Genomic DNA, 25107 nt, shown 5'->3' on the forward strand with positions numbered 1-25107 from the left:
AGAGGGAGAAGTGGAGAGATAAGTGGAGAGATAAGGGGAGAGACAAGGAGAAGAGAGGGAGAAGGCAGAGAGAGGGAGAAGGGAGAGAGAGGGAGAAGGGGAAAAGGGAATGAAGAGGTAAGAAACGGAGGGTGATGAAGAGGAAGATAAGAAGGGAGGAGGAAGGAGAAGAGATAAGAGATGAGTGGGAGAGGAGGAAGAAAATAGGGAGGAGAAGAGGACACACACACGCACACACAGACACACAGACCCCAACACACACAGGCAGAGCTGTCATTGTAAATCTGTTGGGCCCGCCAAGTATCAGAGATTGTGCTTGGTGTAAACAGACTTTTTATCACCTGGCTGCCTCAGCATTGTGCCAAAAGCAAGTGTTTATGGTGTTTAACAGAAACCACAGGCGTGTGACGGTGTGCAGCAGGCAAGCATCAACAGTCCTGGAGGGAGGCCACTGCCAGGAGCTTAGAGCCAGCATTTACTGCCTACAGCAGCCTCCCATGAGATCACCACTTGTAGAGAGGAGAGAGATCATCCTTGTCTTTCTCTTGCTCCATCTCTCACATACACACCTGGTAGCAAGCACGCAACACGCAGCACACACACCAGCAGTTGTCCTAAACACTGATTTAAGGATATGTGTGTGTGTGTGTGTGTGTGTGTGTGTGTGTGTGTGTGTGTGTGTGTGTGTGTGTGTGTGTGTGTGTGTGTGTGTGTGTGTGTGTGTGTGTGTGTGTGTGTGTGTGTGTGTGTGTGTGTGTGTGTGTGTGTGTGTGTGTGTGTGTGTGTGTGTGCTAAAGAGTGGATTTCTCCTTTCCTCTCTGGCCTGACTCCTGGTGTTTCTCCTTTCCTCTCTGGCCTGACTCCTGGTGTTTCTCCTTTCCTCTCTGGCCTGACTCCTGGTGTTTCTCCGTTCCTCTCTGGCCTGACTCCTGGTGTTTCTCCTTTCCTCTCTGGCCTGACTCCTGGTGTTTCTCCTTTCCTCTCTGGCCTGACTCCTGGTGTTTCTCCTTTCCTCTCTGGCCTGACTCCTGGTGTTTCTCCGTTCCTCTCTGGCCTGACTCCTGGTGTTTCTCCGTTCCTCTCTGGCCTGACTCCTGGTGTTTCTCCGTTCCTCTCTGGCCTGACTCCTGGTGTTTCTCCTTTCCTCTCTGGCCTGACTCCTGGTGTTTCTCTGTTCCTCTCTGGCCTGACTCCTGGTGTTTCTCCGTTCCTCTCTGGCCTGAATCCTGGTGTTTCTCCTTTCCTCTCTGGCCTGACTCCTGGTGTTTCTCCTTTCCTCTCTGGCCTGACTCCTGGTGTTTCTCCTTTCCTCTCTGTTCTTCTCCGTTCCTCTCTGGCCTGACTCCTGGTGTTTCTCCGTTCCTCTCTGGCCTGACTCTTGGTGTTTCTCCGTTCCTCTCTGGCCTGATTCCTGGTGTTTCTCCTTTCCTCTCTGGCCTGACTCCTGGTGTTTCTCCGTTCCTCTCTGGCCTGACTCCTGGTGTTTCTCCTTTCCTCTCTGGCCTGACTCTTGGTATTTGGACATACAGTATGTTGAGTTTTATGCTTTCACTCTGACATAAATCCTCTGTCCAGTTGTTCTCTCTCTCCAACTGCACTATTGGGTACTGACCTCCTCCCACCTCGAAATAAAGTATAGTGTATGTTTCTGATACAACAGTAGCTGGGGCAACAGTAGCTGGGGCAACAGTAGCTGGGGCTACAGTAGCTGGTAGCTGTCATTGTCATTTTATTTCTCTACTCAGTCCATTTGATGTAGTAGGGGAGGAGAGTTGATTTGGCTGGTGGATCCTGACAGCTCTCTAGTTAGGCGTCAGTGCTCTAGGTATCATGCATTAACCATTGGGATGAAAACATGTGCGAACACACACACATAAACACACACACAAACAAACACATACACACCCACCCCAACACACACACACACACACACACACACACACACACACACACGAGTAAAACAGGCCAGGTGTGTACTGTAGCCAGCTAGCCACTACAAGAGTAAAACAGACCAGGTGTGTACTGTAGCCAGCTCGCCACTACAAGAGTAAAACAGACCAGGTGTGTACTGTAGCCAGCTAGCCACTACAAGAGTAAAACAGACCAGGTGTGTACTGTAGCCAGCTAGCCACTACAAGAGTAAAACAGACCAGGTGTGTACTGTAGCCAGCTAGCCACTACAAGAGTAAAACAGACCAGGTGTGTACTGTAGCCAGCTAGCCACTACAAGAGTAAAACAGACCAGGTGTGTACTGTAGCCAGCTAGCCACTACAAGAGTAAAACAGGCCGGGTGTGTACTGTAGCCAGCTAGCCACTACAAGAGTAAAACAGACCAGGTGTGTACTGTAGCCAGCTAGCCACTACAAGAGTAAAACAGACCAGGTGTGTACTGTAGCCAGCTCGCCACTACAAGAGTAAAACAGACCAGGTGTGTACTGTAGCCAGCTAGCCACTACAAGAGTAAAACAGACCAGGTGTGTACTGTAGCCAGCTCGCCACTACAAGAGTAAAACAGACCAGGTGTGTACTGTAGCCAGCTAGCCACTACAAGAGTAAAACAGACCAGGTGTGTACTGTAGCCAGCTCGCCACTACAAGAGTAAAACAGACCAGGTGTGTACTGTAGCCAGCTAGCCACTACAAGAGTAAAACAGGCCGGGTGTGTACTGTAGCCAGCTCGCCACTACAAGAGTAAAACAGACCAGGTGTGTACTGTAGCCAGCTAGACACTACAAGAGTAAAACAGGCCAGGTGTGTACTGTAGCCAGCTAGCCACTACAAGAGTAAAACAGACCAGGTGTGCACTGTAGCCAGCTAGCCACTACAAGAGTAAAACATACCAGGTGTGTACTGTAGCCAGCTAGCCACTACAAGAGTAAAACAGACCAGGTGTGTACTGTAGCCAGCTAGCCACTACAAGATCTAATTGCTGTAAAACCATTAGAGGCCCAAGTCAGATGTGTGTTGTGTGAGTTGTGTGTTGTGTGTGTTGTGTGTGTTAGCACGGTGTCCGTTACTGAGACACTATTTTCATCTGTCAGATGACACCTGCTCTTCCTCTAGCTTTTGTTGGATCTAACTGCCACGGGCTCCAGAGTGACATTTCCCCTAGGTACAGATCTAGGATCTGCCAACCTTACCCGATCTTACCCTTAACCATTAGTGGGGTAAATGAAAAATTGACCCAAGATCAGCATCTTGGTGCAACTTAATCCTGCCCACGTTTGGAGAATGCCTGCAAGCCTCTCTATTCTACAGAGGGTGGATGGGGGCTGGCTGAAGGGTGTAGTAGCATACTAGTCTCTCTGTACTACCTAGTCAACTGATCAACCATTGACCCACAAGCTTCCAACTTTCTACCTCAATTTTACCAACACGTTTCCTGCGCCACTAGGGGCAGTAAAACTGTAGACCACTTTTATTTTAACCACAGAAATGAATACAAGGCCCTACCTCGTCCTCCCTTCGGCAAATCTGACCACTATTCTCCTGGTTCTTGTTTACAAACAAAAGCTCAAACAGGAAGTACCAGTGATGTGCTCAATACGTAAGTGGTCTGATGAAGCAGACGCGAGGCTACCAGACTGTTTTGCTGGTACAGACTAGGTTATGTTGGGATTCATCTGATAGCACTGAGGAGTTTACCACATCAGTCAGGGGCTTCATCAATAAATCTGTAGACCAAGTCGTCCCCACAGTAATTATACGAACGTATAAAACCCCCCCAAAAAATGGTTCACAGGCATTATCCATGCTGGACTAAAGGCTAGCACTACTGCTTACAAGGAAAGAGACACAGGCATTGACACATACAAGAAAGCCTGCTATGACCCCCGATGAGGCATCAAACATGCAAAAAGCTCCAACGCTTGTAGACTATAACGGATTACAAAGGGAAACACACACACACACACACACACACACACACACACACACACACACACACACACACACACACACACACACACACACACACACACACACACACACACACACACACACACACACAGCCCAGTGATGCAGAAATCCCAAACGCCTATGTTCCTTTGAATTATATATTTTTTATTCTGCATCATTGTCAAGAGCTTGTAAGCAAACAATTCAAGGTAAGTCTAAACCCATTGTAATTGGTGCATATGTCAAATACAATTGTATTTTAAATTCAAAACCGTTGGATTGGTGTATGAAGGGAAGAGAAGAAGCCTAGAATTTTACAGAAGGGTAGAAGTGTAAAAGGGTAGACATGTAGAAGTATAGAGAAGGGTAGACGTGTAGAAATGGGTAGAAGTTTAGAAGTCTAGAAGTGTAGAGAAGGGTAGAAGTGTAGAGAAGGGTAGAAGTTTAGAAGTCTAGAAGTGTAGAGAAGGGTAGAAGTTTAGAAGTGTAGAGAAGGGTAGAAGGTAGAGAAGGGTAGAAGTGTAGAGAAGGGTAGAAGTGTAGAGAAGGGTAGATGTGTAGAAGTGTAGAGAAGGGTAGAAGGCAGAGAAGGGTAGAAGTTTAGAAGTCTAGAAGTGTAGAGAAGGGTAGAAGTGTAGAGAAGGGTAGAAGTTTAGAAGTCTAGAAGTGTAGAGAAGGGTAGAAGTTTAGAAGGATAGAGAAGGGTAGAAGTGTAGAGAAGGGTAGAAGTGTAGAGAAGGGTAGAAGTGTAGAGAAGGGTAGAAGTTTAGAAGTGTAGAGAAGGGTAGAAGGTCGAGAAGGGTAGAAGTGTAGAGAAGGGTAGAAGTGTAGAGAAGGGTAGAAGTGTAGAAGTGTAGAGAAGGGTAGAAGGCAGAGAAGGGTAGAAGTTTAGAAGTCTAGAAGTGTAGAGAAGGGTAGAAGTTTAGAAGGATAGAGAAGGGTAGAAGTGTAGAGAAGGGTAGAAGTGTAGAGAAGGGTAGAAGTGTAGAGAAGGGTAGAAGTGTAGAGAAGGGTAGAAGTTTAGAAGTCTAGAAGTGTAGAGAAGGGTAGAAGTTTAGAAGGATAGAGAAGGGTAGAAGTGTAGATAAGGGTAGAAGTGTAGAGAAGGGTAGAAATGTAGAGAAGGGTAGAAGTTTAGAAGTATAGAGAAGGGTAGAAGGTAGAGAAGGGTAGAAGTGTAGAGAAGGGTAGAAGTGTAGAGAAGGGTAGAAGTGTAGAAGGATAGAGAAGGGGAGAAGTGTAAAAAGGTATAAGTGTAAAAGGGAAGCTCAGGGTAGAAGTGTAGAGAAGGGTAGAAGTGTAGAGAAGGGTAGAAATGTAGAGAAGGGTAGAAGTTTAGAAGTGTAGAGAAGGGTAGTAGGTAGAGAAGGGTAGAAGTGTAGAGAAGGGTAGAAGTGTAGAGAATGGTAGAAGTGTAGAAGGATAGAGAAGGGGAGAAGTGTAAAAAGGTATAAGTGTAAAAGGGAAGCTCATGGTAGAAGTGTAGAGAAGGGTAGAAGTGTAGAGAAGGGTAGAAGTGTAGAGAAGGGTAGAAGTGTAGAGAAGGGTAGAAGTTTAGAAGTCTAGAAGTGTAGAGAAGGGTAGAAGGGTAGAAGTGTAGAGAAGGGTAGAAGTGTAGAGAAGGGTAGAAGTGTAGAAGGATAGAGAAGGGGAGAAGTGTAAAAAGGTATAAGTGTAAAAGGGAAGCTCATGGTAGAAGTGTAGAGGTCTAGAAGTGTAGAAGGATAGAAAAGGGTATGAGTGTAGATGTGTAGAATTATAGAGAAGGGTAGACGTGTAGAACAGTGATTCCCAATCCTGGTCCTGGGGACCCAAAGGGGTGCACATTTTTGTTTTTACCGTAGCACTACACACCTGATTCAAATCATCTATCCGCACGCCTCCAATATTCGGGTTCAAGTCCATTAGCTTCCGTTTCCACTTTAGTTGTGATTTGAGGAAACCCTATACAGTCTCGCCACCCCCAATGCCATGTGAGGCAGAGATACAATAGAAGTGTTGTTGTGGGAGGCCATCGGGTAACAGGGATTTGGGGTGGTGGTGGTGGTGGTGGTGGTTCAGTTCACAGGTGGTAACAGGGTGTTGGGGTGGGTGGTTGGGTTCACAGGCGGTAGGAGAGGTGGGGGGGGGGGGGGTTCAACAGCTGAGTGCAGCAGTGTTACTGATGTTAACACGTACAAATAGGAGCCCACCAGAACAGCACAATAGTCCACTAGAACAGAACAGCACAGAGAGAGAATAGTCCACCAGAACAGAACAGAACAGAGAGAGAATAGTCCACTAGAACAGAACAGCACAGAGAGAGAATAGTCCACTAGAACAGAACAGCACAGAGAGAGAATAGTCCACTAGAACAGAACAGCACACAGAGAGAATAGTCCACCAGAACAGAACAGAACAGAGAGAGAATAGTCCACGAGAACAGAACAGAGAGAGAATAGCCCACCAGAACAGAACAGAGAGAGAATAGTCCACGAGAACAGAACAGAGAGAGAATAGCCCACCAGAACAGAACAGAGAGAGAATAGCCCACCAGAACAGAACAGAGAGAGAATAGTCCACCAGAACAGAGAGAGAATAGCCCACCAGAATAGAACAGAGAGAGAATAGCCCACCAGAACAGAACAGAGAGAGAATAGCCCCCCAGAACAGAACAGAGAGAGAATAGCCCACCAGAACAGAACAGAGAGAGAATAGCCCACCAGAACAGAACAGAACAGAGAGAGAATAGTCCACCAGAACAGAACAGAGAGAGAATAGTCCAACAGAACAGAACAGAGAGAGAATAGCCCACCAGACCAGAACAGAGAAAATAGTCCACCAGAACAGAACAGAGAGAGAATAGCCCACCAGAACAGAACAGAACAGAGAGAGAATAGCCCACCAGAACAGAACAGAGAGAGAATAGTCCACCAGAACAGAACAGAACAGAGAGAGAATAGCCCACCAGAACAGAACAGAGAGAGAATAGTCCACCAGAACAGAACAGAACAGAACAGAGAGAGAATAGTCCACCAGAACAGAACAGAGAGAGAATAGCCCACCAGAACAGAACAGAGAGAGAATAGCCCACCAGAACAGAACAGAGAGAGAATAGTCCACCAGAACAGAACAGAGAGAATAGCCCACCAGAACAGAACAGCACAGCACAGAGAGAGAATAGTCCACCAGAACAGAACAGAGAGAGAATAGCCCACCAGACCAGAACAGAGAGAGAATAGCCCACCAGAACAGAACAGAGAGAGAATAACCCACCAGAACAGAACAGAACAGAGAGAGAATAGCCCACCAGAACAGAACAGAGAGAGAATAGTCCACCAGAACAGAACAGAACAGAGAGAGAATAGCCCACCAGAACAGAACAGAACAGAGAGAGAATAGCCCACCAGACCAGAACAGAGAGAATAGCCCACCAGAACAGAACAGAACAGAGAGAGAATAGCCCACCAGACCAGAACACAGAGAGAATAGTCCAACAGAACAGAACAGAGAGAGAATAGCCCACCAGAACAGAACAGAGAGAGAATAGCCCACCAGAACAGAACAGAGAGAGAATAGCCCACCAGAACAGAACAGAACAGAGAGAGAATAGCCCACCAGAACAGAACAGAGAGAGAATAGTCCACCAGAACAGAACAGAACAGAGAGAGAATAGCCCACCAGAACAGAACAGAACAGAGAGAGAATAGCCCACCAGACCAGAACAGAGAGAATAGCCCATCAGAACAGAACAGAGAGAGAATAGCCCACCAGAACAGAACAGAACAGAGAGAGAATAGCCCACCAGACCAGAACAGAGAGAGAATAGCCCACCAGAACAGAACAGAGAGAGAATAGCCCACCAGAACAGAACAGCACACAAGCAGCTGGCTTGTTCTGTAATCTGTAAGTGGATCATCACACCCTCTCACAGCTACTGTCACAGTCTCCTGCTTTCAGAACTACATTTGAACCACTTACATAGTGTATTTTACGCCACACACTGGGGCCTGCTACTCTTTTAAATCACGGCTATAAAATGTATTTGGTAAATAAACATTAATATTTGTTTGAAAAGAGAAAAAATTGTTTGGTGTATTTGAGGAAGGTGTGATCTACTCTAGCTGGTACTGCAGGGAGGTGTGATCTACTCTAGCTGGTACTGCAGGGAGGTGTGATCTACTCTAGCTGGTACTGCAGGGAGGTGTGATCTACTCTAGCTGGTGCTGCAGGGAGGTGTGATCTACTCTAGCTGGTACTGCAGGGAGGTGTGATCTACTCTAGCTGGTACTGCAGGGAGGTGTGATCTACTCTAGCTGGTACTGCAGGGAGGTGTGATCTACTCTAGCTGGTACTGCAGGGAGGTGTGATCTACTCTAGCTGGTGCTGCAGGGAGTTGTGATCTACTCTAGCTGGTGCTGCAGGGAGGTGTGATCTACTCTAGCTGGTGCTGCAGGGAGGTGTGATCTACTCTAGCTGGTACTGCAGGGAGGTGTGATCTACTCTAGCTGGTACTGCAGGGAGGTGTGATCTACTCTAGCTGGTACTGCAGGGAGGTGTGATCTACTCTAGCTGGTGCTGCAGGGAGGTGTGATCTACTCTAGCTGGTACTGCAGGGAGGTGTGATCTACTCTAGCTGGTACTGCAGGGAGGTGTGATCTACTCTAGCTGGTACTGCAGGGAGGTGTGATCTACTCTAGCTGGTACTGCAGGGAGTTGTGATCTACTCTAGCTGGTACTGCAGGGAGGTGTGATCTACTCTAGCTGGTACTGCAGGGAGGTGTGTTCATGTGTGTGGACTGAAGGGGATATGGAAGAGATAAACATATACTTGTTTGGCCGACTGCCAAGCCAAGGAATAGGCTACTGGGCATCCCATGTGGCTTGATGTAATTAAGGCCCTCTGCCACAAATTATTACAGCAGATATCCCTATTCATTACAGGGCAAGACAGGGAACCAGACGACAAGACCATCAAACAGAGAGGTGGAGGAGGCTGGGGGGATGTTCAGTCACACTTGTAAAATACACACACTCTCAAATGTACATGCACACACACACACACACACACACACACACACACACACACACACACACACACACACACACACACACACACACACACACACACACACACACACACACACACACACACGCAAACAAACACACACACACACACACACAAACACAATCACTCAAGCAGTCAGTCCTATAGAGAAGGGAAAACAGAATGGCAATGCCAAGCCTCGAGTCAAACAGCCAGTTTAATTAGCCTCTAGGCTTAACCCTTAGGCTGATCCTATTCTTATCTGTACCATGTTGACCACCGTACCTCAACCCACAGTACCACTACTATCACCTCCCTGCACCCAGTAAAGGCCGACACACACAAACGCACATGTACGCTCACACAAGCACGTTAACATACGAGCGTCCCTTACCAATTAGAATGGGATAGGGCATGTCACATACTGTGGGTTCCACAAAGGCAGAGTGTGATTATATCATGACATTTCAAGAAATCACTTCAAAAAGGTAGGCTAACTGCGAAAGTTGGTCCACTCCAAAATGATTCCAGCATCCAAACAGTGCACGGTGCCCTCGTGTCATTAGATGAATGGAAAGAGACAACTGTTACAAAACACCAAGAAGTTTTGCCGATTGTCATTGGGTTTACAAATCAAATCAAACATTATTTGTCACATGCGCCGAATACAACAAGTGTAGACCTTACCGTGAAATGCTTACTTACAAGCCCTTAACCAACAGTGTAGTTCAAGAAGAGTTAAGAAAATATTTACCAAATAAACTAAAGTAAAAAATTATAAAAAGTAACACAATAACATAACAATAACGAGGCTATATACAGGGGGTACCGGTACCGAGTCAGTGTGGAGGCTATATACAGGGGGTACCGGTACCGAGTCAGTGTGGAGGCTATATACAGGGGCTACCGGTACCGAGTCAGTGTGCGGGGGTACAGGTTAGAGGTAATTTGTACATGTAGGTAGGGGTGAAGTGACTATGCATAGATAATAAACAGCGAGTAGCAGCAGTGTACAAAACAAATGGAGGAGGTGGGGTCCGGTGGCCCTTTGATTAATTGTTCAGCAGTCTTATGGCTTGGGGGTAGAAGCTGTTAAGGAACCTTTTGGTCCTAGACTTGGCGCTCCGGTACTGCTTGCCGTGCGGTAGCAGAAAAAACTGTCTATGACATGGGTGACTGGAGTCTCTGACAATTTTATGGGCATTCCTCTGACAGCGCCTATTATATAGGTCCTGGATTGCAGGAAGCTTGGCCACAGTGATGCACTGGGCTGTACGCACTACCCTCTGCAGCGCCTTACGGTCAGATGCCGAGCAGTTGACATACCAGCCGGTGATGCAACCGGTCAGGATGCGCTCAATGGTGCAGCTGTAGAACTTTTTGAGGATCTGGGGACCCATGCCAAATTCTTTTCAGTCTCCTGAGGGGGAAAAGGTTTTGTCGTGCCCTCTTCATGACTGTCTTGGTGTGTTTGGACCATGATAGATCGTTGGTGACGTGGACACCAAGAAACTTGAAACTCTCGACCCTCTCCACTCTTAAAGCCTAAAATAATTGATGCGTCTTGCTGACAAAATTACTTTTTTTGTAGAAAGTAACGTTGGGACACCTAAATTAAAAAGGGGTTGAGATACGGGACGGTCCCGGGATGCCAAGTGCAGACAGATGGATGGATGTTTTATTAAACCATGACACAGAGGAGGGGGTGTTTGTTTAATTTGAAATCAGCTTTTATTTTAACATTTACCACTGTAGCAGTACAAATTGCATTTAAAAAGAGAGAATAGTTAAATTAGCATTATTTAGAGACCACCACCAAGTTTGACTTTGTTGCATTTAGGGGGACTCATGTCTCTAATTTGCACTCTGCACAAAGGACTATTGTACATACACTGACACATACCCTCTGGATTACCCACCCCCCTTACGGGTTGGGCTGTGTCACAAATAGCATCATATTCTCAATATTGTGCACTACTTTTGAACCAGAGGCCTATGAACCCTGGTCAAAAGTAGTGCACTACATAAGGAATAGGTGTAACGGTACTCGTCCTCGTCTGATGACGAGTATGAAAGATCGGAGCAATGTGCAGCGTGGTAAGTGTCCATTTTAATGAAATCCACCTGAACATGAACACTGAATGACAAAACAACAAAAGAGAATGAACGAGACTGAAACAGTTCTGTGTGGAAAAAACACAGACACAGAAAACAACTACCCACAACCCATAGTGGGAAAACAGGCTACCTAAGTATGATTCTCAATCAGAGACAACGATCGACAGCTGCCTCTGATTGAGAACCATACCAGGCCAAACACAGAAATACAAAACCTAGACTACAAAACATAGAACGCCCACCCCAACTAACGCCCTGACCAAAATAAAATTAAAGACATAAAAAAGGAACTAAGGTCAGAACGTGACAATAGGGTGCCATTTGAGATTCAGCCTCAGCGTGTAACCGACATTACCTGCTACACGCATAATGTACTTTATAAGGAATCCTTAGCACCTAAACGAGGATTTGGTTAGACGGAATGCTAAATGACTCAAATGTAAATGTAAAATGCAGAGGCAGGCCTCTTTTTAGAGAGGTATTTCCAGTTACACTGAAAAACAACACTGCCTTCAGAAATTATTCACACCTCCTAATTTTTTCAAAATTGTGTTGTTTTACAAAGTGGGATTAAAATGGATTAAATTGTCATTTTTTTTGTTAACGTCTGCACAAAATACTCTGGAATGTAAAAAGTGGAAGAAAAATTATAACATTTGTAAAAAGATATGAAAAATAAAACACTAATATATTTTGATTAGATAAGTATTCAACCCCCTGAGTCAATATATGTTAGAATCACCTTTGGCAGCGATTACAGCAGTGAGTCTTTCTGGGCCAGTTCTGAATTGTGCAACATTTGCCCATTATTCTTTTCAAAATTCTTCAAGCTCTATCAAATTGGTTGTTGATCATAGCTAGACAACCATTTTCAGGTCTTGACATAGATTTTCAAGCAGATTTAAGTCAAAACTAACTCGGTCACTAAAGGTTAAAGGTTATTGTTCTGCTGAAAGGTGAATTTATCTCCCAGTGTCTGGTGCAAAGCAGACTAAACCAGGTTTGCCTGTGCTTAGCTCCATTCCATGTATTTTTTATCCTAAAAAACGTCCCAGTCCTTAACAATTTCAAGCATACCCATAACATGATGAAGCCACCACCATGCTTGAAAATAAGGGAGAGTGGTACTCAGTAATGTGTTGTATTGGATTTGACCCAAACATAACACTTTGTATTCAGGACAAATATGTAATTGCTTTGCCATATTTTTTGCAGTATTACTTTAGTGTCTTGTTGCAAACAGGATGAATGTTTTGTAATATTTTTATTCTGTACAGGCTTCCTTCTTCTCACTCTGTCAATTAAGTTAGTATTGTAAAGTAACTACAATGTTCTTGATCCATCCTCAGTTTTCTCCTATCACAGCCATTTAAATTCACCTTACAGATAATTGTATGTGCAGGGTATAGAGGTGAGGTAGTCATTCCAAAATAATATTAAACCCTATTATTGCACACATAGTGAGTCCATGCAATTTATTATGTGACTTGTTAATTAAAACTTCTTCAGGATTGGTGGGTCCCCTGAGGGATGGTTGAGCTAAGGTAGGCTAATGCGATTAGCATGAGGTTGTAAGTAGCAAGAACATTTCCCAAGACATAGACATCTGATATTCGCAGAAAGCTTAAATTCTTGTTAATCTAACTGCACTGTCCAATTTACAGTAGGTATTACAGTGAAATAATACCATGCTATTGTTTGAGGAGAGGGCACAGTTTTGAACATGAACAAATTATAATAAACAAATTTGGCACATTTGGGCAGTCTTGATACAACATTTTGAACAAAAATGCAATGGTTCCTTGGATCAGTCTAAATCTTTGCACATATACATATGTTGGCCGTCTAGTGGCCAACATCTAAATTGCACATGGGCTGGAATAATACAATATGGCCTTTCTCTTGCATTTCAAAGAAGGTACTTTGTATTATCTTTTACCAGATCTAATGTGTTATATTCTCCTACATTCCTTTAACATTTCCACAAACTTCAAAGTGTTTCCTTTCAAATGGTAGAATATGCATATCCTTGCTTCAGGGCCTGAGCTACAGGCAGTTAGATTGGGTATGTCATTTTAGGCGAAACTTGAAAAAAGGGGGCCAATCGTTAAGCAAATTGTTTAGTCCTGAACATATTTAGGCTTACCATAACAAAAGGGTTGATTCATTATTGACAAGACATTTCAGCTTTTCATTTTTTATTCATATGTAAAATGTTATGGGTTATTATGGGTTATTGTGTGTTGGCCAGTGACAAAAAATCTGAAATGTAATCTCTTTTAAATTCAGGCTGTAACACAACAAAATGTGGAAAAAGTCAAGGGGTGTGAATACTTTCTGAAGGCACTGTATGCCAAATGGCACCCTATTCCCTGTATAGTACACTACTTTGATGAGGGGGGAATACGGCTCTGGCCAAAAGTAGCGCACTAGATAGGGAATAGGGTGCCATTTGGGACGTAACCCTGGACTGCAGGCAGAGCTAGCCTTGGATAATCTAGCTGTGGATATATGACAGGTTGCTGGACAACACAAGCAAAACCATGGCAAGGGCTAGTGCTAGTCTTATACCACTAGTGGTGCACTACTGTATTTAACCTACTCTGCACTTCACTCTCTTCTGTGTGTTTTGACGGTTAAGATAAACTATTTCTCCACAACTACATGTCAATTGAATAAATCATTTAGCCTCTAGCCGAAGACTATCTGTTGTGAATCTGTTGTGTTCCATGTCAAGAGTCTTTCAAACCATTTGTTGGGAGATGCCGTGTAAAAGTTCTGTCCAAACAGCGGTGAACATTGCCACTGAGAGCCCATACTACCACTGCATGTGTGTGACTGTGTCAGTCAGAATTTTAACAAAGCATGCGAGAGCTGTCTTGCTATATCGCTACATCTGAGAGATGCATGTGTCAATCCCCATAACTCTGCATATCATCAACTAAAGGCTGCAACAAACCCCCTTTCTCATGTCTGAAACTGACAGGCTTTGAAGGGACTTGAATTTAGTCATTTTTATACAACAATTATTTTCTACATATTTTTTTACTGAAATATCGTTTATTCAAATAATTTATCGTGATAAGGCTAGACAAACTAGGGCTCATTCCTGTGTTACTAAAATAATTTATTGTAGTATAAGGAGTGACTATACTTTGAATCAGTAGCCGCGCTGCTACAGAGCCACACTGGGGACAGAAACGTTTTTAATTCACTACAGTAAGTCAGACTAGGCAGGGTGTAAGCGTAGATTAGAAAGATCAAGTGCTTGCCAGGCGCCAGAGCTGCTCTGGGCACATTAGATGGCTGTCTAAATTGGCACGGGGGCACTGTGCCGATGCCAGGGCCGCTGGAGGCTGTGGCTATACTATTCGTAGTAATCAGCAACGACACAAGATGAGGGTTTAATGACAGTTCAAAAAAAATTGTTCAGACTTGGGCCCTGGTCAAAAATAGTGCACTATATAGGAAATAGGGTACCATTTGAGATGCATGCCATTGACATGTGTTCACCTGGTGACAGTGTCCTCACGTAAAATGCTGATTCTTTCTTCCTTTTACCGTCCATCACCTATACGAAGACCCAATCAGCTTTTACATAAGTTCCATGCATTCTTCTCCCATTCAGCGTGGGACATTTCTACATTTCTACATTTCTACATTTCTACATTCCAAACCCTCTTCCCCACCTGTTCAACAATTTCATTTTTGTCAATGTTAAGATCAATTTGATAGTTATGGGTCTCTTGTGCTTTTTATAATGCTGGTATTTCCGACATAAATAAAGACTTGGACATATTTATGCTAGGTATATCGTTCACCGAGTTCTGTGGATAAAAATAATTCAATTACAAAAAAACATAAACCAACTGTACAAATCTGGTAAATGGACACAGTATCCTCAGTCCAACACGGGCTAATAGAGCTTTTACAGCTGAAGTGGCTAGTCTGTGAAAACCACTGCCTCCTCTACAAGGGAAGGCCATTTCCATTCATTAGAACTGTCACAGGCACTTAAGGCACTCTGAGAAGCTGACGGCTAACAGTGAGTTGAGAGGAGGGTACTAGGTGACGGCTAACAGTGAGCTGAGAGGGGGGTAGAAGCTGACAGCTAACAGTGAGCTGAGAGGGGGGTACTAGGTGACGGCTAACAGTGAGCTGAGAGGGGGGTAGAAGCTGACAGCTAACAGTGAGCTGAGAGGGATGGTAGTAGCTGACGGCTAACAGTGAGCTGAGAGGGGGGTAGAAGCTGAAGGCTAACAGTGAGCTGAGAGAGGGGTAGTAGCTGACGGCTAACAGTGAGCTGAGAGGGGGGTAGAAGCTGACGGCTAACAGTGAGCTGAGAGAGGGGTAGTGGCTGAAGGCTAACAGTGAGCTGAGAGAGGGGTAGTAGCTGACGGCTAACAGTGAGCTGAGAGGGGGGTAGAAGCTGACGGCTAACAGTGAGCTGAGAGGGGTAGAAGCTGACGGCTAACAGTGAGTTGAGAGGAGGGTAGTAGCTGACAGCTAACAGTGAGCTGAGAGGGGTAGAAGCTGACGGCTAACAGTGAGGAGCTGAGAGGGGGGTAGAAGCTGACGGCTAACAGTGAGCTGAGAGAGGGGTAGAAGCTAACGGCTAACAGTGAGCTGAGAGGGGAATAGAAGTTGACGGCTAACAGTGAGCTGAGAGGGGGGTAGAAGCTGACGGCTAACAGTGAGCTGAGGGGGGTAGAAGCTGACGGCTAACAGTGAGCTGAGAGAGTGGTAGAAGCTGACGGCTAACAGTGAGCTGAGAGGGGTAGAAGCTGACGGCTAACAGTGAGCTGAGAGGGGGATAGAAGCTGACGGCTAACAGTGAGCTGAGGGGGGTAGAAGCTGACGGCTAACAGTGAGCTGAGGGGGGTAGAAGCTGACGGCTAACAGTGAGCTGAGGGGGGTAGAAGCTGACGGCTAACAGTGAGCTGAGAGGGGGGTAGAAGCTGACGGCTAACAGTGAGCTGAGAGAGGGGTAGAAGCTGACGGCTAACAGTGAGCTGAGAGGGGTAGAAGCTGACGGCTAACAGTGAGCTGAGACGGGGGTAGAAGCTGACGGCTAACAGTGAGCTGAAGGGGGTAGAAGCTGACGGCTAACAGTGAGCTGAGAGGGGGGTAGAAGCTGACGGCTAACAGTGAGCAGAGAGGGGGGTAGAAGCTGACGGCTAACAGTGAGCTGAGAGGGGGGTAGAAGCTGACGGCTAACAGTGAGCTGAGAGGGGGGTAGAAGCTGACGGCTAATAGTGAGCTGAGGGGGGTAGAAGCTGACGGCTAACAGTGAGCTGAGAGGGGGATAGAAGCTGACGGCTAACAGTGAGCTGAGGGGGGTAGAAGCTGACGGCTAACAGTGAGCTGAGGGGGGTAGAAGCTGACGGCTAACAGTGAGCTGAGGGGGGTAGAAGCTGACGGCTAACAGTGAGCTGAGAGGGGGGTAGAAGCTGACGGCTAACAGTGAGCTGAGAGAGGGGTAGAAGCTGACGGCTAACAGTGAGCTGAGAGGGGTAGAAGCTGACGGCTAACAGTGAGCTGAGACGGGGGTAGAAGCTGACGGCTAACAGTGAGCTGAAGGGGGTAGAAGCTGACGGCTAACAGTGAGCTGAGAGGGGGGTAGAAGCTGACGGCTAACAGTGAGCTGAGAGGGGGGTAGAAGCTGACGGCTAACAGTGAGCTGAGAGGGGGGTAGAAGCTGACGGCTAATAGTGAGCTGAGGGGGGTAGAAGCTGACGGCTAACAGTGAGCTGAGAGGGGGGTAGAAGCTGACGGCTAACAGTGAGCTGAGAGGGGGGTAGAAGCTGACGGCTAATAGTGAGCTGAGGGGGGTAGAAGCTGACGGCTAACAGTGAGCTGAGGGGGGTAGAAGCTGACGGCTAACAGTGAGCTGAGAGGGGGGTAGAAGCTGACGGTGAGCTGAGCTATAGAGACCGCACTTTAACCCCTGGCTACGGATTGCACTGGGGTCAGGTCAGTTAAGCCAAGTGAGCGCTTGGTGGCTAATAGGGTTTATTCCATTTGATCATAGCAAATCTCACCTCAGGAAGTCACCCTTGATGAGCCTTTTTAACAGGAAGAGGAGGCTATAAAGAGAATAGGGTGCCATTTGGGATGCAGCGGAGATGGACAGGGCAGGCTTGGAGGGAGGAGGATGGATTTACTGACTATTTCTAACATCACCAAGAACACAGACACAAATGTTTTTGAAAGTGGTGGGCCGCTCACCCACAACTTAAAGTCCACAGTTCTCATACAACACACCTCATATCTTGTACCCACAGTAACCCTCTCACTACAACACACCTCATGCCCTGTACCCACAGCAACAGTCCTGTACCCACAGTGACCCTCTAACTCTAATACACCTCATGTCCTGTACCCACCATGATCGTCTAACTCACCTCATGTCCTGTACCCACAGTAAGCCTCTAACTACAACACACCTCATGTCCTGTACGCACAGTGACCATCTAACTCAGCTCATGTCCTGTACCCACAGTAAGCCTCTAACTACGACACACCTCATGTCCTGTACCCACAGCAACAGTCCTGTATCCACAGTGACCCTCTAACTCCCCTCATGTCCTGTACCCACAGTGAGCCTCTAACTACAACACACCTCATGCCCTGTACCCACAGCAACAGTCCTGTACCCACAGTGAGCCTCTAACTACAACACACCTCATGCCCTGTACCCACAGTGACCTGCTAACTCTATGGGGTGGCAGGTAGCCTAGCGGTTAGTGCGTTGGGCCAGTTACCGAAATGATGTTAGTTTGAATCCCCGAGACGACTAGGTGAAAAATCTGTCAATCTGCCCTTAAGCAAGGCACTTAACCCTAATTGCTTCAGGGTCGCTGCCAGTAAGGGCCCAGACCCTACTCTCCAAGGGAGTGGGATATTGCTCCAGGGTCGCTGCCAGTAATGGCCCAGACCCTACTCTCCAAGGGAGTGGGATATTGCTCCAAGGTCGCTGCCAGTAATGGCCCAGACCCTACTCTCCAAGGGAGTGGGATATTGCTCCAGGGTCGCTGCCAGTAATGGCCCAGACCCTACTCTCCAAGGGAGTGGGATATGCAAAAAACACATTTCCATTTCACAGCACACACTTGTACAGGTTACACAAATATAAGCACCCCCTATTTGACCTCTAACACGCAGCAGTGAGTTGACAAACAGCAGCTCACTAGACACACCGCTAACCCACTCTAGGCGGTCTGTAAAAGCAGTGCACGCCACAAAACCATAAAGTAATAGACAGTTCAGTGGTGCTAAACGTTGTTTCATTGGTACAGCAGTAGGGGAGAGTGGGGTAAGGTCAGCCTTTTTTATACATTCAGCAGCACTCTGTCAAGGGAAATATAGTATTCTTTCTAACAAAGATATCTACATATATTTCAGGATGTTGTGTATCCCTGGAAATAATCAGAATATATGGCTTGTCCAATTTATGGGGAAAGTTGAGCCGCGGGACAGGGTAAGTTAAGCCGCCTACAAATGTCTGTACTGAATTAAATATTACCACAAACTTTTTAAAACCATGTCTATCTTTATTTCCCAAACACAATTCAGCACAATCATAATCGCCTGCTTGTCTTTTAATCATTTGAATCATCTTTTAACACAGGCTTAAGACCTAACAAACACTTTGTACTTTTTTAAAACACTTTTAACATAAGCCCTGATGTTACCTCAAATCCCAGTGATAATGCCTGGGAAGAAAACAATTACATTTGCTCAACTTGCCATTGGCTCAACTTACCCCATGGTCATTAGCCTAGTTTACCCCAAACAAAAAAATTATGGGCTAAAAATACCCCAAAAATACCCCAGTTGGGTTGCATGAATTACCCAAAATGCTGTTTTGTTGGGATAACCCAAACATGGGTTAATTTAACACTCAGTTTGGTATTTTTCTACTCTCATAATGGGTTGACCTAGCAGATTGAGCTTTTTGAACATAAGGTTCAAGGTTATAGATCTTATTGGCCACCCGTGAGAGTAAATGTCATTCATGTTCTTCATGTCAAGTTTACATACTGCAAATTCAAATTTCAGTATTATTTTTTACACATTCTTCTACAATATTAAGATTATTTATTGCATATTATAATAAGGTATACCATGTTATTGCCTAATAATGTATACCACCTTGTTGTATCCCAACAATGTGATTATCATAGGCGTCATCAAAATTACAAAAATTAAATGTTCAACCTTAATATGTGATAACTATGCAACAAAACAGATGAACATGAATGGCATTTACTCTCATGGGTGGCTAAAAATAACTATCTGAGAGCCACACCCCTACAAAACTACACGTCCAGTCTTCTGATCTGACCTGCTGTGTCATATCTCAATATCCCAGCACCAAAAACCCAACACCCAGTATCCATAACCCAACTGTTTTTAAAGAAAACAACCCAGCTAAGTGACCCAACGCCTGCAACCCAGCAATTGAGTCAACCAAACAACCCCACATTATTTTTTGTGCAATGCAAACATTCTGACCTTGTTAGCCCACACAGCTACAAGTATGTACTTTCACGCTAGGTTTAGAACCTCATATTGAAGCTTATAGAGATCCTAATGGATGTATAAAATCTTTAAATTAGATACAAGCATCATGAAACCTCTAACACAATATATTAATTTGACTTGGTGAAAATAAGTTATTTGGATCTAACTTGCTTACCACTTTTTTCCATGTGGTTTCTTCCTTCACATACTCCATGAAAAAATGACCTCTTCCTAAATATTTCATAAAATAATTACTTTTGTATATGGTTTCCAAGAAACAAGGGTGGCTCAACTTACCCCACTCTCCCCTACCAGATCTGCCTTTTTACAATGATGCCTCTGCACACCCAGCTATAAAGACTCCCTTGTTCTCTGTCTTTCGAAACATATATGGATAAGGCAATGTCCATAGCAAAATGTATGAATATAAAAAATATAAAAGCAAAAAAAGAACCATAGCTACAAAAGTATTGTCCTTAATATTTTTTTTAATGAATAATCGCAGAACAGGTCAAGGGGAACAGGTCAGAATTGAGAAAACGCTCTGAGTGGGAGAAGAATGACAAAAACGTAGGTGGCCTAAATAGTGAACCCTTCAAAAAAGAAAAAGGAAGATAATGGAAGAAAAAAAGGGTACAGTGGTTTTAGAGATGGGTTTCTGTAAAGACACGTAACAGCACTTCAATCTGGATCCACAGTATACGTTTATGGCTGCATTTGCATTTGTGGAGCGAAGTTCGCAGAGCCAATCAATGCATTAATGTAGAAGTCTCTCAGCCTTAGTGATTTATTTATTGATCTCCTGCTATTTTAAGCCAAACACATCACATAAAATGAACCCATCTGCTAATCTCACTGGGCAGGGTCAAATGCCAAAAACGTAAATGAAACGAATCATCAACAATATTTAATATACAACAAATAAAGTGGTGAAATTCTAAAGGTTAGAATGAAATGCAATAAGGAATCATCGCTGTAACTGTAGTTCATTTAGACTTCAAATAGACTTCAAATAGGGAGCTAAAACAGAGAGATGTTACTTATAGCCAGACGGATGGATGAATAGATGGATGGATAAATAGATGGATGGTTAAAATAGATGGATGGATGAATCCTAATCTACACTGCAGTGTTTGGGTTATTGTTTGCTGCGACTGGTGGGTCCTTGGGGAGTGAATGTTTTTATTTATTTTTGTTAACAATGTACCGTTACTGTACATTTCACCATTGCCATTAAAGAATGTATAGAAACAAAACAGAGGGTAATTTCTGAAGCTACAGTGGATTAGTGTTTTGATGATATTAATTAATCTAATTTTACACTTATGAATTATGTTAACTACTATTTCTCTTATAAAAACATATATATATATTTAACCTTATTTAAGCAGGTATTCACACTGAGGTCCGAAGACCTCTTCCCAAGGGAGACCTGGCCAAGAGAGGCAGCTCAGTCATATGTATCCCCTATATGGGGAGTGAAAAACTTAAGACACACAAATTGACCAAAAACAGATGGGGGAACGCTGACACTGCTTCAAGACACTCTCAGCTGTGTGCTTTGTCTCCCTGCCTTAGCATCGATGTACATCACTTCTGTTAGACAGGCAAGTCACACACACACACGCACGCACGCGCACGCACACACACACACACACACACACACACACACACACACACACACACACACACACACACACACACACACACACACACACACACACACACACACACACACAGAGAGAGAGAGAGAAAGTGGCTCACTCACAGTAAACCAAAGACTATCTACAGTAAAGTAGAGGCTGTGATCAAGCGGTGATGCCTTTGGCTATTTGGCTCTAGAGATCACTACTCTACACTGCACCATATCAATAACAAAGTGAAGCATTAGGACGATAGATCAGTGGGGCCTCTGATATCATGACAATTACCATGTGTAGCATAGCAACACAGAGAGATGTAAGATCTCCATGGCTGTGGGGTATAGCAGCATGCAGGAGCATGCAGTGGGAGTCAACCACTGGCCTGATGTGAGGAGACAGATCTGAGGGGGAGAAAAGGGAAACTAGCGATTTCACTTCTCACAGATCTGTGATCTATGGGTGGGGGATTTGGCACTTGTAATTGAATGGTTCAAAGTTCCTCTGAAGAGGAAATAGACACAAAGGAAAAGCTAAACATACGTACGCAGTGCGCATACACACATACAGGAGAGCTCACACACACACAGTCTTGTTTAACTAACCTTGTGGGGACCCACAATTGATTCCCATTCAAAATCCTATTTTCCTTAAACCCTAACTCTAAACCTAACTCTTACCCTAACTCTAACTCCTAACCTTTAACCCCTAAACCTAACATTCTAACCCTAACACAATAGCTTTTTTCCTTTTGGGGACTGACAAAATGTCCCCAGTTGGTCAAATTTTTGTTTGTTTACTATTCTTGTGGGGACTTCTGGTCTTCAAGTATAGTTAAACATGTCCATGTACAGAAGAGTACACACACGTACAGCGGGGGTATAGGCCTTCTCCTACCGTCCTGCTCTGTCTTTGTCAGCTCCACCAGTTTCTTTTGTTTCAGTGTGTCCACCACGTCGGCCAGGCTTCCTTTGCGGCGCTCAAGTGTTCCGAAGTTGGATCCGCCTAGCTGCTCGCCCCGCTCGCGGGAACACTCCTCAGGCTTTGGTGGAGAGGTAGAGTTATTCCGGTAGGAGTACAAGGAACAGCCCTTGCTGCTACCATTGTCCTATAGGAACAAAAACAAAATGGGGTGGCAGATAGCCTAGTGGTTAGAGCTTGGCCTTGTAATCAAAAGGTTGCAAGATCAAATCCCCGAGCTGAAAAGGTAAAAATCTGTCCTTCTACCCTTGAACAAGGCAGTTAAACTAGGCCGTCATTGAAAACAAGAATTTGTTCTTAACTGACTTATCTACTTAAATGGGGGTTTGGAATTACTATGACTTCTTATTTTTCCTTTAGTTACTTATGGCCATTACCTCAACTAAATATTAATGGCCATTATTTCAACTAATAACTAACTCACCACCAAGTAAAGTGTAACTTAAAACAACAATCACTATTTATATAATTGCTTTTTAAATTGGACTTTTCACCACATCTCTATTGACTAATGTTTGTGGGTGTTGTTGCTGTGGGTGTTGTTGCTGTGGGTGTTGTTGCTGTGGGTGTTGCTGCTGTGGGTGTTGCTGCTGTGGGTGTTGCTGCTGTGGGTGTTGCTCAAATCATATAATGTCTGTGGGTGTTGTTGCTGTGGGTGTTGCTGCTGTAGGTGTTGCTGCTGTGGGTGTTGCTGCTGTGGGTGTTGCTGCTGTGGGTGTTGCTGTTGTGGGTGTTGTTCAAATCATCTAATGTTTGTGGGTGTTGTTGCTGGTGTTGTTGCAGGGGGTGTTGTTGCTGGTGTTGTTGCTGTAGGTGTTGTTGCTGTGGGTGTTGCTGCTGTGGGTGTTGTTCAAATCATCTAATGTTTGTGGGTGTTGCTGCTGTGGGTGTTGTTGCTGTGGGTGTTGTTGCTGTGGGTGTTGTTGCAGTAGGTGTTGTTACAGTGGGTGTTGTTGCTGTGGGTGTTGCTGCTGTGGGTGTTGCTGCTGTGGGTGTTGTTGCTGTGGGTGTTGTTGCAGTAGGTGTTGTTACAGTGGGTGTTGCTGCTGTGGGTGTTGTTGCTGTGGGTGTTGTTGCTGTGGGTGTTGTTGCAGTAGGTGTTGTTACAGTGGGTGTTGCTGCTGTGGGTGTTGTTGCTGTGGGTGTTGTTGCTGTGGGTGTTGTTGCAGTAGGTGTTGTTACAGTGGGTGTTGTTGCTGTGGGTGTTGCTGCTGTGGGTGTTGCTGCTGTGGGTGTTGCTGCTGTGGGTGTTGTTCAAATCATCTAATGTCTGTGGGTGTTGTTGCTGTGGGTGTTGCTGCTGTAGGTGTTGCTGCTGTGGGTGTTGTTGCTGTGGGTGTTGCTGCTGTGGGTGTTGCTGCTGTGGGTGTTGCTGCTGTGGGTGTTGTTGCAGTGGGTGTTGTTGCTGTGGGCGTTGTTGCTGTGGGTGATGCTGCTGTGGGTGTTGTTGCTGTGGGTGTTGTTCAAATCATCTAATGTTTGTGGGTGTTGTTGGTAAAATCATCTTCTTACAGCAGAATCTAGAGTCCTGTATTGGCAGCCAGAGTATGACACCGTGGCACGGCAGTGGGGAAAGGACAAGTTGATATCTACATCCCAAATGGCTGCCTTTTCCCTATGTAGTGTACTACCCATAGGGACTTCAGTCAAAACTAGTGCACTATATAGGGAATAAGGTGCAATTTGGGACAAAGGCCATAACTCATGGGTTTCGCAACAAAGGCAGTCTTTTGGGCCTGTGCCAAGAACACGGTTACAGATATCCACCCCCTCCATCTTGTGATTGACGAATTAAACTCAACGCAGAAGAATGCCACAGGTCATAGCCTGTGGGGCAAGGGTAAGAGGTACACACCTGTCATGCATGGAGATAGCAGTGGTTTTCAGGTTAAAAACAGCCAACTCTGACTATACAGCAAAGCAAAATCCCACAGGACTGACTATGGACATTTTTTGTGTGGAAATGACAAACTTCAGAAGCCTTTTTTGGAACCACAAATACACTACAAGTTTAACATTTTCCTGCAACAGGGTGATCCAGTTAAGATCCTACATCTGTACACTTATGACATCATAGGTCAAAGGGCATTCATGGGGCCAGTAATACTGTAGCACAGCGATAGAATGCATCCCAAATGGCACCCTACTCCATATAATCCACTACTTTTGACCAGAGCCTTATGGGTCGTGGTAAACAGTAGTGCACTATATAGGGATAGGGTGCCGTTTGGGACATAAGCATACTGTTTTTAATAGTGAACCGACATTGTCCCTCAGCACACACTCTAGCACAGGTGGCCTGACGAGAGGTTTATTTCTGAATGTTGTCTCCTCCTCTTACAGAGTGGGGGGATCTCCAAGAACATTAGATGGCTTATGTTACAAACACAAGGGGCTTTGGCTAACAGAGACATCTAAAGACGTCCTTGAAACTGTTCCAAGAGGCATTTGTCTTAAAGAGGAAGATTCCTCTATAATGGGGATCAGTGACAGTGTCAATCTGATGAAGAGTGTGTCTCACCGTCTGAGTAGAGCCTATACTCTTCCACGCCAACTCAGGCTGGCTGTCTCTGATTGGCTGGTGCTCCTCTGGGAGGGGTTTGCTGTGCAGAGTGGGCGAGGCCGGCTGGTCCTGGCTTTCTCTGTCCTCATTGGCCCAGCCCACATTGTCCTGACCCATCGCTTCCTCTTCCTCCGTCGCTGGGGGAAACGGAGGTGTGGCTTGCTTGGAAGACATCATTCTATAAAAAAACAATGAAAACATTTATGACTTTCTTCCACGTTCATTCATATCTGTATCTTGTTATGCACCTGTTGAGGAAAAACCACAAAACACCTCTTAACACTGAATATTCAGGATTAGAGTGGATGTTGGGATGATACTGTAGAATGCTCTCACACTTGAAGGGAAAAACAAGA

General features: G+C 45.1%; 1 protein-coding gene across 4 annotated transcripts in view; it reads right to left on the reverse strand.

The window, feature by feature from the left end:
• LOC129854990 (transcription factor SOX-6-like) overlaps nt 1–25107 on the reverse strand; it is a 184290-nt gene that overhangs the window by 96671 nt on the left and 62512 nt on the right. For all 4 annotated transcript variants that reach the window (XM_055922213.1, XM_055922214.1, XM_055922211.1 and 1 more), the window contains 2 exons: nt 24710–24929; nt 22105–22315 (listed from right to left, as the gene is read on the reverse strand). In XM_055922213.1, the coding sequence (XP_055778188.1) occupies nt 22105–22315; nt 24710–24928 (430 nt within the window). In that variant the 5' untranslated portion in view covers nt 24929. The remainder of the gene's footprint in view (nt 1–22104; nt 22316–24709; nt 24930–25107) is intronic.

This window comes from Salvelinus fontinalis, chromosome 5 (genome assembly GCF_029448725.1).
Source record: "Salvelinus fontinalis isolate EN_2023a chromosome 5, ASM2944872v1, whole genome shotgun sequence".
NCBI classification, from domain to species: domain Eukaryota; kingdom Metazoa; phylum Chordata; class Actinopteri; order Salmoniformes; family Salmonidae; genus Salvelinus; species Salvelinus fontinalis.